This window comes from Orycteropus afer, unplaced genomic scaffold, assembly GCF_000298275.1.
Source record: "Orycteropus afer afer isolate SDZICR_OR568_19922 unplaced genomic scaffold, OryAfe1.0 scaffold00243, whole genome shotgun sequence".
In the NCBI taxonomy this organism is placed as follows: Eukaryota; Metazoa; Chordata; class Mammalia; order Tubulidentata; family Orycteropodidae; genus Orycteropus; species Orycteropus afer.
In genome coordinates this window covers 654,731-666,642 of record NW_006921830.1, presented here as the reverse complement: position 1 = coordinate 666,642, position 11,912 = coordinate 654,731, and the positions used below count along the sequence as shown (strand labels likewise).

The 11,912-nt window shown below is 44.7% G+C and overlaps 2 protein-coding genes across 2 annotated transcripts in view; one reads left to right on the top strand and one right to left on the bottom strand.

Moving 5' to 3' along the window:
* The window catches only part of CHMP4A (charged multivesicular body protein 4A), a 4,187-nt gene extending 1,121 nt beyond the window's left edge, over positions 1-3,066 (top strand). Inside the window, exons 2-6 of the mRNA XM_007949221.2 lie at positions 1,365-1,514; positions 1,601-1,778; positions 2,172-2,286; positions 2,456-2,600; positions 3,017-3,066. Coding sequence (XP_007947412.2) covers positions 1,365-1,514; positions 1,601-1,778; positions 2,172-2,286; positions 2,456-2,600; positions 3,017-3,066 — 638 coding nt within the window. The remainder of the gene's footprint in view (positions 1-1,364; positions 1,515-1,600; positions 1,779-2,171; positions 2,287-2,455; positions 2,601-3,016) is intronic.
* A 1,265-nt stretch (positions 3,067-4,331) lies between these two features.
* On the bottom strand, positions 4,332-6,543 carry TSSK4 (testis specific serine kinase 4). Its single transcript, XM_007949219.2, has 4 exons — positions 6,319-6,543; positions 5,725-5,939; positions 4,962-5,325; positions 4,332-4,514 (listed from the first exon to the last, which is right to left on the bottom strand). Exons 1-4 carry the CDS (start codon positions 6,541-6,543, stop codon positions 4,332-4,334), a joined length of 987 nt encoding a protein of 328 aa, XP_007947410.1.
* Between the last annotated feature and the right edge of the window lie 5,369 nt (positions 6,544-11,912).

Sequence of the window (11,912 nt, the reverse complement as noted above, 5' to 3'; positions counted from 1 at the left end):
AAGAAAAAAAAAAAAAAAATGGGGTACGAATATTCCAGGTAATATATGTGAAAGCCTAAAACAGAAAGAGCTGAGGTGGGGTACTGAATGGCCAGGATAGAGTGGGAGAATGATGTGGAACAAAACTCAAAATCATTAAAAAAAAAAAAAAAAAACTAGGGTTACTGGTGTGATAGAGTACAGTGAGACTCCCAAGACTGTGGCCCCTAGTTACCCATTAGGTCTGGAACTGAACTCACTTCTGTGGCTTCCAGTCACACAGTAATCAGGCATACCTACCAGCCACTCCTCAGAAGGAAGGTTGGGCAATCTACTTCCGTAGTGATACCACCTTGGAAACCCAAAGAGGGGTCTCTTTGAATCAGATTCGACTCAACAGCAGTGAGTGATAGGGTGAATATTTACATCAAGTCATCAGGTAGATACATTCCTTAGAATGATCAATTGTGGGAGAACTGAAGGGCAGCGTTTGCACAGGAAGACATCTGGAGGTAGGGGGGATGGCACAGGAATGCATAGGAAAGGACACAGGGAAGAGGTTAACTACAGGGAGGAAGTAGAAAGAGAGCTGTTACATTGTGGGGAATTGCAGTCAATGTCATGAAACTAAATGTGTATGAACTGCTGTATAGAAAATTTGCTCTGTAAACTTTCACCCAAATCACAATAAAAATTTTTTTTTAAAAATTAATTTTATCCTGTAGGCAATGGAGAGTTGAAGGATTTTAAATAGGCAAGGGACATTTTTATTGCGCATGGGGTGAGGGAAACCCTCTTAGAATTGTAGAAGATGAAAGAGAAGGTCAAGAAAGTATGGGATCAAATTGACAACAGCAAGTTGAAAGAGTAAATAGAAAATCTAAGGGGCAGTGAGTTTATATGAATGGAGGAGGAACAATTTGGAAAAAGAGGGTGAGAATGGTTGCACAGCTTGAAGAATGAAATTAGTGCCACTAAATTGTACATGGAGAAATTGTTGACTTGGTGTTATGTTTTGTGTATATTCTTAGCAACAACAAAAATAAACCTAAAAAGAAAAAAAAAGGTGACTAGAGGTGACTTAAAAGGCAGTTTGGAATAGCAAAGCAAAAGGAACCTTGGCTTTGGAAGTCATATTGCCCCATTTTGATTCCTGCTCAGTCTCTTATGAATTGTAATTCTGGACAAAAGAATCTTAACATCTTTGAGCCTGTTTTCACATTTGTAAAGTGAAAGTAGTGCATTCATTGTAGGGAATCATTGAGGGATTATCAATAACATAATAAAGTGCCTAGGACAGTACCTAGCACATACTGTGCACTCAGTGATTGGTGGCTAATGATTTTCCTTCACACAATATGAGCCTACTCCGTTGGATTCTTCAGGAAAGCAGGAGAAGGGGCCAACCCCTGAAGAGGCAATACAGAAGCTAAAGGAGACGGAAAAGATACTGATAAAGAAACAGGAGTTTCTGGAGCAGAAGATTCAACAGGAGCTACAGATGGCCAAGAAGCATGGGACCAAGAATAAGAGAGGTAATGGGGGGAGGGAGCAGATGGGGAGGGCCCTGGTGGGAAGCAGGTGCTTCTGGCTCTGATGTTCAGAATGCGGAATGGGTCAGCTGCCCTGCAGGCTTTGCGGAGGAAGAAAAGATTGGAACAGCAGCTGGCACAAACCGATGGGACGTTATCCACCCTGGAGTTTCAGCGTGAAGCCATTGAGAATGCCACCACCAACACAGAAGTGCTTCGTACCATGGAGCTTGCTGCCCAAGGCATGAAGAAGGCCTACCAGGACATGTGGGTATGGGGCAGAAGAAGAGGGGCCACAGGCTGTGGGGAGAGTGGCCTGGTATCACTCCTTGAACCTTAAAGGCTCTCAGAATGTGAATGTTCAAGTGTAGATGCGTAAATACCTTCTTGCTTCCTTGCTGGCTGAGGCATTTAAGGGAGAAAAGATTATTCCTGATTCTTAAAGATCTTTCCAAGAATGGAGTTCAACATATCCTTCCCAGTGTAGGTTCTTATTCTCAGACCAGACATACCTCTTTACAATTTTCCAAGCTTGTCTTTCTATCTGGTAGTCATAGGCTTACCAGAGACTGAGACCACAGTCAAGATGGGCTTCATTCATGTGAAATGAGAAAGTCAGGGGTTGTTGCCTGATTTCTTGGCTGTATGTCTTATTCTCAGGGACATTGACAAAGTGAATGAACTGATGGCTGACATCACAGAACAACAAGAGCTGGCCCAGCAGATCTCAGATGCCATTTCTCGGCCTATGGGCTTTGGAGATGATGTGGATGAGGTGATTGGGGATGAGGGGGTCAAGGAATATCAAAGAAAGCCTGAGACCAGCCAGAATGCCCAGTGGAGGCTCTGTGGGCAAAGTTTGGGAGGGAACTACAGAAGTGGTGTGTTTTGGAAGAAGAAGTTTCTTTCCTTCATCTTAAACAGTCTTGTCATCCTACACCCAGGATGAACTGTTGGAGGAGCTAGAGGAGCTGGAACAAGAAGAATTATCCCGGGAGTTGTTAAACGTGGGCGACAAGGAGGAAGAACCCCCAGTCGAATTACCCAGTGTACCCACTGCACATCTGCCTGCAGGGCCAGGTACCCAGGGCTGTTTGGTGGTCTGGAGGACTTAAGAGGGTGGGTAAGATATGGGAAAGATTATTCCTCATCTATGCTGCCTCAGAGGAGCCGGATAGAGAAGATTGCTGCTACAGTTAAATAAGTTGTTGACTGTACAGGGCATCGGGTTGAAGGGGGAATGAGGACTCACTGGGGGATGGGGTGCTTCATTCACCAAGCTGTGCACACTGGTTTAGGCTAGGAGAATGCTGGGAGAAAGGTGCTTTCTTGTAATTTGCATAAAAGTACTATGGGAATTAGCAGCAGCAAGTACAAGTACACCTTTAGGTTCTTCGCTGAGGAGAGGTAATTCAGCAGGCTGAGTGTTATAGCAGGGGACGGTTAGAAGTTGCTGAGGTCTTAACACTTCTGCTTTCTTTCTCTGGATATCTTTGTCCCCAAAGCAGATGAAGATGAAGAAGCACTAAAACATTTGAAAGAATGGGTATCCTGATGAATCTGGCTTACTCTTCCTAACTCCGCCTTCATTGGTCTCTTTTCCTTAAGTGCCAAGTGCTGAGCTAAAGGAGCCTCATCTTTTTAGGAGGTCTTGCTGAGGATGGTAGAGTGACCTTGCCTAAGAAAGAGATCTGCTGCCCTCCCATCCCTGGCTCAGCTCTGGGGAGGGATCTTGGTGTGGGAGGAGGCCCTGGGCTACATTCTATTTGATAGCAATTACAATGCCTTTGTTCCCAATAAAACTGGGCAGATGGAACCCTGGAGTCTATACTGCCTGTCTACACCTGAAACTTTTCCATAGTCCTTGGAGCCTTGTTTCAAGCAATTAATTATAATGAGAGTAATGAAGAGAGGTTGGAACATAGAACAAATAAATGGGCTTTCCTGATTTCTTATCCTACTTTGTTCCAGGCAGACACTGTTTCATCTTTCAAATTGGTTTGTCCAGTTGCCTAGTACTGAGGTTGAGAATTTTGTCACCTGTTATTTATCTAAGAACCATGTGGAGCCTTCTGTGAATCCACATGAAAAACATCTCTCCCCCAGTTAGGTCTCTGCCATCACAGCCCATGATTCACCATCCTTTTTCCTTTTGAAAAGCATGAAGTACAGGGATGGAAGTGGTGAGTGGCTTTCCTTTATCTAGAATTCATAGTTAATAGCTTTTACCACAAGAAGGCTTGGTTTGAACTCTGCTGCTTCTGTATATGGGAATGATAGTGTGAGAGCCCTAATTCAGATCGTTTCAATAGTGGTTAAAGTGGCACCTGGAGGGAGAAGGAACCAAAATACTTCACCCTGACACTCATTTGTCTAACCAGAAGAAAAAAAATAAAAAAGCCATTCCTTTAGACTGTAGACAGGCAGAGCCATGGCCAAAGCAGAGCAGCTAGGGCTTTTGCCCCAGTGCTTGAACCTTCAGAGAGAACGGAATATAAAAGAAGCAGCATGTTCTTAGCCAAAATAATGATGCTTCCCAAAAGTGGGTATTAATCAGAATGCACCATCTCCTTCTTCCACATGAGCCACATCGTGAATTACAGTGTTGCTGCAAAGGAACTAAGATTACTGGTTGCAGGCTCTAGACAAAAATCCACCTCCTACCCTCAGCAGAGTTCCCAGTTTAGGTTCCCCTGAGGAAAGAATGTCATTGACTCCAGCTGATGAAACTAAATCAGAATTAGATTTATTTTTCTTATAAAACATTATAGCCCCAGGCCCCCTTGCTTTGCTCCTCTCATCCTCCTCCCTCAGCCATTCTCAGGTCTTGATTTCCAAAGATGGGTGGCGATTAGTGGTGCTGGGGGGCTGGCACATGGTCTCAAGCAACCTAATCTCATGGGTGGGTTGCTCAGGTTGGAACTTAAGTACCCAGGGATCCTTGATGATGTCCAGGATGGTGGCACGCTTGCTTGCTTGGCGTAGCATCTGGAGGACCAGGTTCTAGGGCAGGGGAGAGAGAGGTCTTGGCTGAGCTTGCGCCTCATTGTGCCACACAGGCAGTGAGCAGCTGGACCTAAGGAAGAAGCAGGATAGCCCATCACACCACTCTGGTGAAGGGGCACAGCCCTGATTTCATCCTGGAGAGCCAGGCTTCTGTGCCTTAAACTCTGTGGAAGGGAAGGGGAAGAGTGCCATGAGGGAGTCCCTTACATAATCCCCTTCAGCCTTAATGGAGTAGAGGCTGGAACCTGCTATCATTCACATCTAGGAGTTGGAGCCCAGTGATTGGCCCTGTAAGCCCTCCCCACTATTACAGGCAAGGACTAGAATATGACACGAGTTTGTTGCTGGAAGAGCCTTTCCCCAGGTTGTGAGGCCTAGGTTGGGTATTCACCCCCTCCCTGTGGGTCATCCATGAGGTCTTAGCCCTCCTGGGGGAGCCAGCACCTTGCACTCCTGGGAGACAGTGCAGTTAGATGGGAAAGTGACCTCCTTCTGAGTCTCTCTCAGCAGCTTCTTGAGATTGGTGTCGTCAAAGGGCAGACGGGCAACCACTAGGGTGTAGAGGATGACGCCCATGCTCCAGGTGTCGCACAGGAAAGGGTTGTAGGGCAAGCCTAGCAAGATCTCTGGGCAGGCATAAGCAAAGCTGCCACAGTAGGTCTGGCTGAGGTGGGCAAAGCAGTTCATGTGGCGGTAAGAAGGGCTATTACGCACAGGCTGGTTAGGAATCACCGTCTTGGCGAAGCCAAAGTCCGATATCTTCACATTCTCCTGCTTGTCCAGCAACAGGTTCTCCAACTTTAAGTCCCTACCAGCAGCAGAAAGGCTGGGCGTCAGGCTGGGGAGAGGGCTTAGTATTAGACCTGGAGCTGAAGGGTCAGAGGTTACATATGAGGAAAGGCAAAGTAGGAGACACCATAATGAGGATACAAGGTAGAGGGGAAAAGAGCCCTGGAGTTGTAAGCAGACCCCAAAGGAGAAAGAGGAAGAGAGAAAGAATAGTCCCTAAGGACTATTGGGACAATTGTATTTCATACAGGGCTCTGCAACCAGTGTATACTTGATAAATGACCAGATGACTAAAATAAAGTGGATGAATACTGAAGAAGAAGGTCAAGGGAGGGAAAAAGAGGCCAGAAAATGGGATATGTATATAAACCCTCCTTGCGAGCCCAAAGGCCCCAGGTCCAGGTGGCAGCACCCTCACCGGTGCACAATGCCCTTGCTGTGCAGGTAGGCGATACCCAGGGTCACCTGGGAGAACCATTTGCCAGCAAGGGACTCAGAGCAGGCCCCATAGCGCTGTATCCACTCAAGGACGTCACCACCCTGAGCCAGCTCCAGAATGATGTACACTCGAGATGTGGTCTCAATGGCCTGGTAGAAATTGATGAGGTTCTTATGCCGCAGGACCTTCATTACCTGGCCCGGGAAGAGGGACCCATCAATCGTGGGAAGAAGGAATTCTGGTTGTACTCCCTACTCTCCCATTGCTATGTACTTAGAACTACGGGAGAGAACTTTTGTGAACCCCAGAGGGCTGGTAGACAAGTGCCTAGTGGCCTGTAGGCAGACACTGTGTTTTCCAGTTTCACTATTTGAGGGACTGACGGTAAGTAGATGGGTGGGCAAGAGGTTGAATTTTAACATCAAAGAATTTTCCTAGGTGCTTGGTGAGACAACTGTGGTTTGGGGATTGGCCCCACCCTCTCCTAGCCAGCAACATACCCCTCCTAAGAGAAGCCTCAAGCAGTTTGGTACCAAGCTCCAGTTCCCTCTTCCAGCCAGCCTCCTTTCTGACCTGTATCTCACGGGGCAGGAACTTGTTAAGATAGTCTTCAGAAGCCTTCTTCTTTGAGATGATTTTGACAGCCACCATGACTTTCTGCTTTGTGTAGTAAGCCTCATACACTGTCCCATAGGAGCCATTGCCAATGACCTTGCCCAACTCATAACCATACTCCTCCATGACAGAACGGTAGGCTGAGGTGGGTGGTGGTCCTTCCAAATTTTCTCCCTTCCTCATGGTGTTGGACTTGAGAGAGGGAATTTTGCCACCTGGAAGCCTCCTGCCTGCTCAGAGTTCTATACCTTGAGCCACTGAAGGCTAGGACACTCAAAGTGAAGCAAATCTCTGAATGCTTGCCTATGAAGTCACCCAAGATTGGAATCCTGGGTTTAGCTCTCCACTAGAAACTTGGAGGAGGAAAAAAAGGAGAAGCTCTTTTTGTCTCCACTGGCTGTTGTTACTTCCTCCTCTTGGTTACAGAATTTCCCAAGGTCCCACATTCCACACACATCACAATCCACCTTCTATTCACCATTGGTAACAAAGCTTTAGAATGATGTGCAGTTTGGAAACATTTTCATTCCTGGAGGCACCTTTCACCAGCTGGAGAGACTTTCCCCATAGATCAGGACCTTTCATTCATTCATATGATGATTGAACACCTACTATGTTCCAGGTAGTGTGTGGAATACTGTTGTTGTTCTTATGTACCATTGAGTCGGACCCAACTCATAATGATCCCTCCTTGGGTTTCTGAGGTGGTATCACTACAAAAGTAGGTTGCCCAACCTTCCTTCCAAGGAGTGGCTGGCTGGTGGGTATGAAGCGCCAGCCTTCTGGTTAGCGGTCAAGTGCCTTAGGCTCTACGCTACCAGAGCTCCTGTGTGGAGTACTAGGATAGATAAAATAATCAGGCCAGTAGAGACTCTATGCTCGTAGTCCAGCATGAGAAACAGAACATTTGAGTGTGAGAGTGTTACAGAGAATTTCAAGGTTAGATGAAAGCATAGTCTAAGGAATCTACCCTTGAAATGCATTCTGTCTTTACTTCATGATCCTAAATTCTCAAGTTTTCCTCCCATCCCTTTGGTCATTTCTGTTTTCACTGGAGACTCATCTTATCCCCAAGACTCCTATCACAGGCCTCCTTAGAACTTCAAATCCTCCATTAAGGACTTCACCCACCCCAAGGTTTCAATTATCACATTTATGGTAACTGTTCCCAATCGCCATCTCTGTCCCATAAATCTGTACAGTTCCAGAGTCAGCATCCATAGCTCACTGAATATCATATGGACATGTCTTTCCCAAAACCAAACCCACACCATCGAGTCAATTCCGATTCACAATGACCCTTTAGAACAGAGTAGAACTGCCCACAGGGTTTCCAAGGATGTAAATCTTTATGGAAGCACACTGCCTCATCTTTCTTCCGTGGAACAACTTGTGGGTTTGAACCACCAACCTTCTGGTTGGCAGCCAAATGCTTTAACCACTGTGCCACCAGAGCGCCTCATCTCTCTCCCAAAAACCCAAAACGAAACTCAACACTTTCAAGTTGATTTTGACTTGTAGCAACCCACATTTGGTTTCCAAGGCTATAAATCCTTACGGAAGTAGATTGCCTCATTATCCTCCCACGGAGCAGCTGTGGGTTTGAACTGCTGACCTTCTGGTTAGCAGTCAACTGCCCTACCCACTATACCACCAGAGCTCCATCATATCTCTCCCAGGTACCTTAAATTCACTCTGTCCAATATTGAACTCCTTTTCTTCCCCTAGACTTCCCTTTCTGTAAATTCTGTACTAATTGTCTTCAATTTAGACACTGGAGTGTCATGTCAGACCCTTCTCTTTGCCACAGTCTCCACATCCAATCTGTCATCAAAATCTGTCTCTTCCAGGCTGAATGATCATATATGTCTCGGCATGGGGGAGTGTGCCCATGACCATGAATAGGGTTGGGAGATAATGTTTCTACATGCGTATTTGCACATGCTGTAAGAATGTCTCGGTGTATAGTAGAGCTGACAAGGGGAAAGATTGTGGTGGCGTCTTGGTCAGAGCCAGCTACCCTGAGGGAATGAATAGTTAGATCTGTGAGCTCAAGACTGTAGTCGCAGGGGACATCAAGCTCAATTGGCATAACATACTACACAAAAACATTGTTCTACATCTTTGGTAAGAAGTGACTAGGATCTTAAAAGCTTGCAAGTAGATACAACAATGGGTCTCTTCTCATCCACAGCAAAGAATAATGAAGAAAACCGAAGACACATGGAAACAATTAGTCCAAGGGACTAGTAGACCATGTGACCCTCAGCATACATGACCATGAGACCAGAAGAACTAGATGGTATCTGGCTACCACTGATAACCACTCAGAAGTGGATCAGTGCAGGAGATCATTGGATAGAGTGGGAGAATAATGTGGAACAAAAAAAAAATCAAAATCATGGGGAAAAAAGAAAGTCTATGTTTGCTGGTCTGATAAGAGCCTGGTGAGACCCCTAAGACTATGGCCCCTAGCTACCCTTCAGGTCTGGAACTGAACTCAATTCTGTGACTTCCAGACAACCAACAGACAGGCATATGGGGTGAACATTTACATCAGGTAGATATACTCCTTGGAGCAATCAATCCATCAATTGTGGGAGAACAGAAAGGCAGTGTTGGCACAGGGAGATAGTTGGGGGGGCCGGGGAGTGCATAGGAAGGAAGGACACAGGGAAGAGGAAGTGGGAAGAGAGCTCTTACATTGTGAGGAATTGGAGTCAATGTCATGAAACAAAATGTGTATGAACTGCTGTATGGAAAATAAATTTACACTGTAAACTTTCACCCAAATCACAGTAATAATAACCTCTTTTATTTCCTTTTATCTCTTTAATAATACATTAATGGCTCTACAAGTCCACCATCACTACCTTAGTTCAAGCTTTCATCATTTTTTCCTAAATGCCCCAGCAAGCCTTCTGCTCCCTTCCAGTCTATTCTTGCTGAAGTCTAAAAGGTAAACCTGATTTTATTGCCATAGAAAACAATTCAGTTGTCTCGCCATTCTCAGGGTCAAGTCCAATTTTTTTTCGTATGGCTTTAGGATCTGACCCTGCTTACCTCCCCAGTTTAATCTTTTCACACACACACACACACACACACACACACACATTATTTCAGCCAAACTGAATTACTTTTCCTTCTTTGTTCCCTTTTTAGTTTCTGGCAAACTCCTACTCAACTTTCAGACTTAGCTTAGCAGCTGTTTCAAAGAAGCCTTTATTGACTGCTCAAGCCCTAGTTAGATGTTCTTCCTTCCTGGGTGTTGCCACAGTCCCAATATTTTCTGTTACATCACCTAACATAGTCTGTAATTGCTTTTCTTGAATGCATATCCTACTAGGCTATAAAGGGAGGTCAACTACCAGGAGATAGAATCAGAGGTTGTGAAGTTGGCGTGAATGGAAGGAAGCTAAAAAGATTATTGGGCAGCATTGAGGACCCTTGAGATTGGAGGAAACAACTTATACATACCATCATAGTATTGTGATTCTTTCAGCACCTGGATTATAGGTTCTTGAATATTGACAGTTGAATTGACCCAATATTCTGCTTGGCAGCTTCAGTGAAAGAACAATGGAAGACAGGCATCAAGAACACAGGCAAAGACATGGTTGAAATGATGGAATGTGGAATTTACACTACGTAGATGAGACAAGCTGGAAAAAAGGCCAAGGGGAGGAGGGCCTGCAGGTCTCAGTGAAATGGAGTATGTTTGTTAGGAATGAGAATGAGAAGGACAGGAAGTTGGGGTCAGAGAGGAATTCTTTGGATTAAGTGTTTGTGTGTGTATGTGTGTGTGTGTGTACAGAGAAAAGAACAAGGGAAAAATCCAACTCTTATATTCCCATCCACCATTGTTGTTCCAAAATAAAACAAAACCCACTGCCACCAAGTCGATTTCAACTCATAGCAACCCTGCATGCCAAAGTAGAACTGCTCATTAGGCTGTAATCTTTAATGGAAGCAACTGCCTCATCTTTCTTCCACAGAGCAGCTGCTGAGTTCAAACTACTGACCTTTTGGTTAGCAACCATATGCCTTAACCACTGTGTTACCACAGCTTCTTCCATTGACGGTAGGTGCCATCAAATCAGTTTTGACTCACAGCAACCCTATATACAACAGAGTAAACACTGTCCAATCCTGTGACTTCTCCACAATCGTTGTCATGTCTAAGCCCATCATTGGAGTCACTTTGTCAATCCTCTCATTGAGGGTCTTCCTCCTTTTAGTTGACCTTCTATTTTACCAAGCATGACATTCTTCTTCAGGAAATGGTTCCTCCTGATAACATTTCCAAGTAGATGAGAAAAAGTCTCACCATCCTTGCTTCTAAGGAGCATTCTGGCTGTACTTCTTCCAAGACAGATTTTTTTGTTCTCCTGGCAGCCAGTACCATAATTCAAATTCATCTACCATTATCTGCCCCCAAAATAAAACAAAAACTCCAAGAATAGATTATTCTTATACAACAGGCTACTAGAATTTCCCATTTACTCGCAGTATGGTTCTAAAGTCCTAATATTGGAAACCAGATCTACATTCTTAAACTAGCAAGATGGGCAGTTGTCCAGGGCACATCATGGTAAGGAGGCCCAGTCAGTTCTACCCAGTTTCTGCTCCCAAAAGCTGAGCCTTCTTGTAGATAGGTACTTTGATAGCAACTCTATTCTGTGTGTGTGTGTGTGTGTGAGAGAGGTATGAGATGTGTATGTCTAAAACTAGCTCATTCGAGGACATGTGTTAAGTGTCTACTATATATAAAACACTGCTAGGTCCTGAAAATACAGGATGGATAAATTACAGTCTCCCTGTGAGGTGCTGAGGGGCTCTGGTGGTGTAGTGCCTAAGACCTCTGACTGTGAACCAGCCACTCCATGGAAGAAAGACTGGGCAATCTACTTCCATAAAGATTTACCACCTCAGAAACCCAAAGGGGGTCGCTATGAGTCAGAATTGATGGCAGTGAGTTTGGTTTTTTGGTTTTATGAGGAGTTAGTAAGCAAGTGTTATATATTGAATTGTTTCCTGAAAATGTGTGTTGTAAATCCTAACCTCTATACCTATGGTTATAATCCCACTTGGGTATGAGTTGTCTTTGTTACGTTAATGAGGCAGGATTAGTATGGGGTATATCTTCAGTCAGTCTCTCTTGAGATATAAAAGAGATTAAACACAAATTAGCAAAGAGGGGAAAGAGGGAATGAAGATTGCCCAGGAGTAGAAGCTCAGAAAAGACAAGGACCTTCCTCCACAGCCAGCAGAGGCTGCTCTGGAGCCCTCCCCTACAACTGGCACCCTGAATTCAAACAGCCTCCTAAACTTAGAAAATAAATTTGTTGGTTAAACACATTCACTTGTGGTATTTCTGTCATAGCAGTACTAAATAACACAGAAAGGGAGACAGGTAAGGTAATACTTTGAGGCAAAGGACTATAAACAAAACTACAAGGAAAGCTTCATTGAGAAGGTGGTATTTGTACTGTTAAAAAGAAGGCATTCTCAAGAGGAAGACAGAGGCGCATGGGAGGTACAAACAACAAAGA

Coding starts and splice junctions, on each gene's coding strand:
- TSSK4 (XM_007949219.2), bottom strand. CDS start 6,543: ATGAGGAAGGGAGAAAATTTGGAAGGACCACCACCCACCTCAGCCTAC. Junction 5,326..5,724: donor AGCAAGGGCATTGTGCACCG/GTGAGGGTGCTG, acceptor TGCTGCTGGTAG/GGACTTAAAGTTGGAGAACC. Junction 4,515..4,961: donor CTGTCTCCCAGGAGTGCAAG/GTGCTGGCTCCC, acceptor CCCCTGCCCTAG/AACCTGGTCCTCCAGATGCT.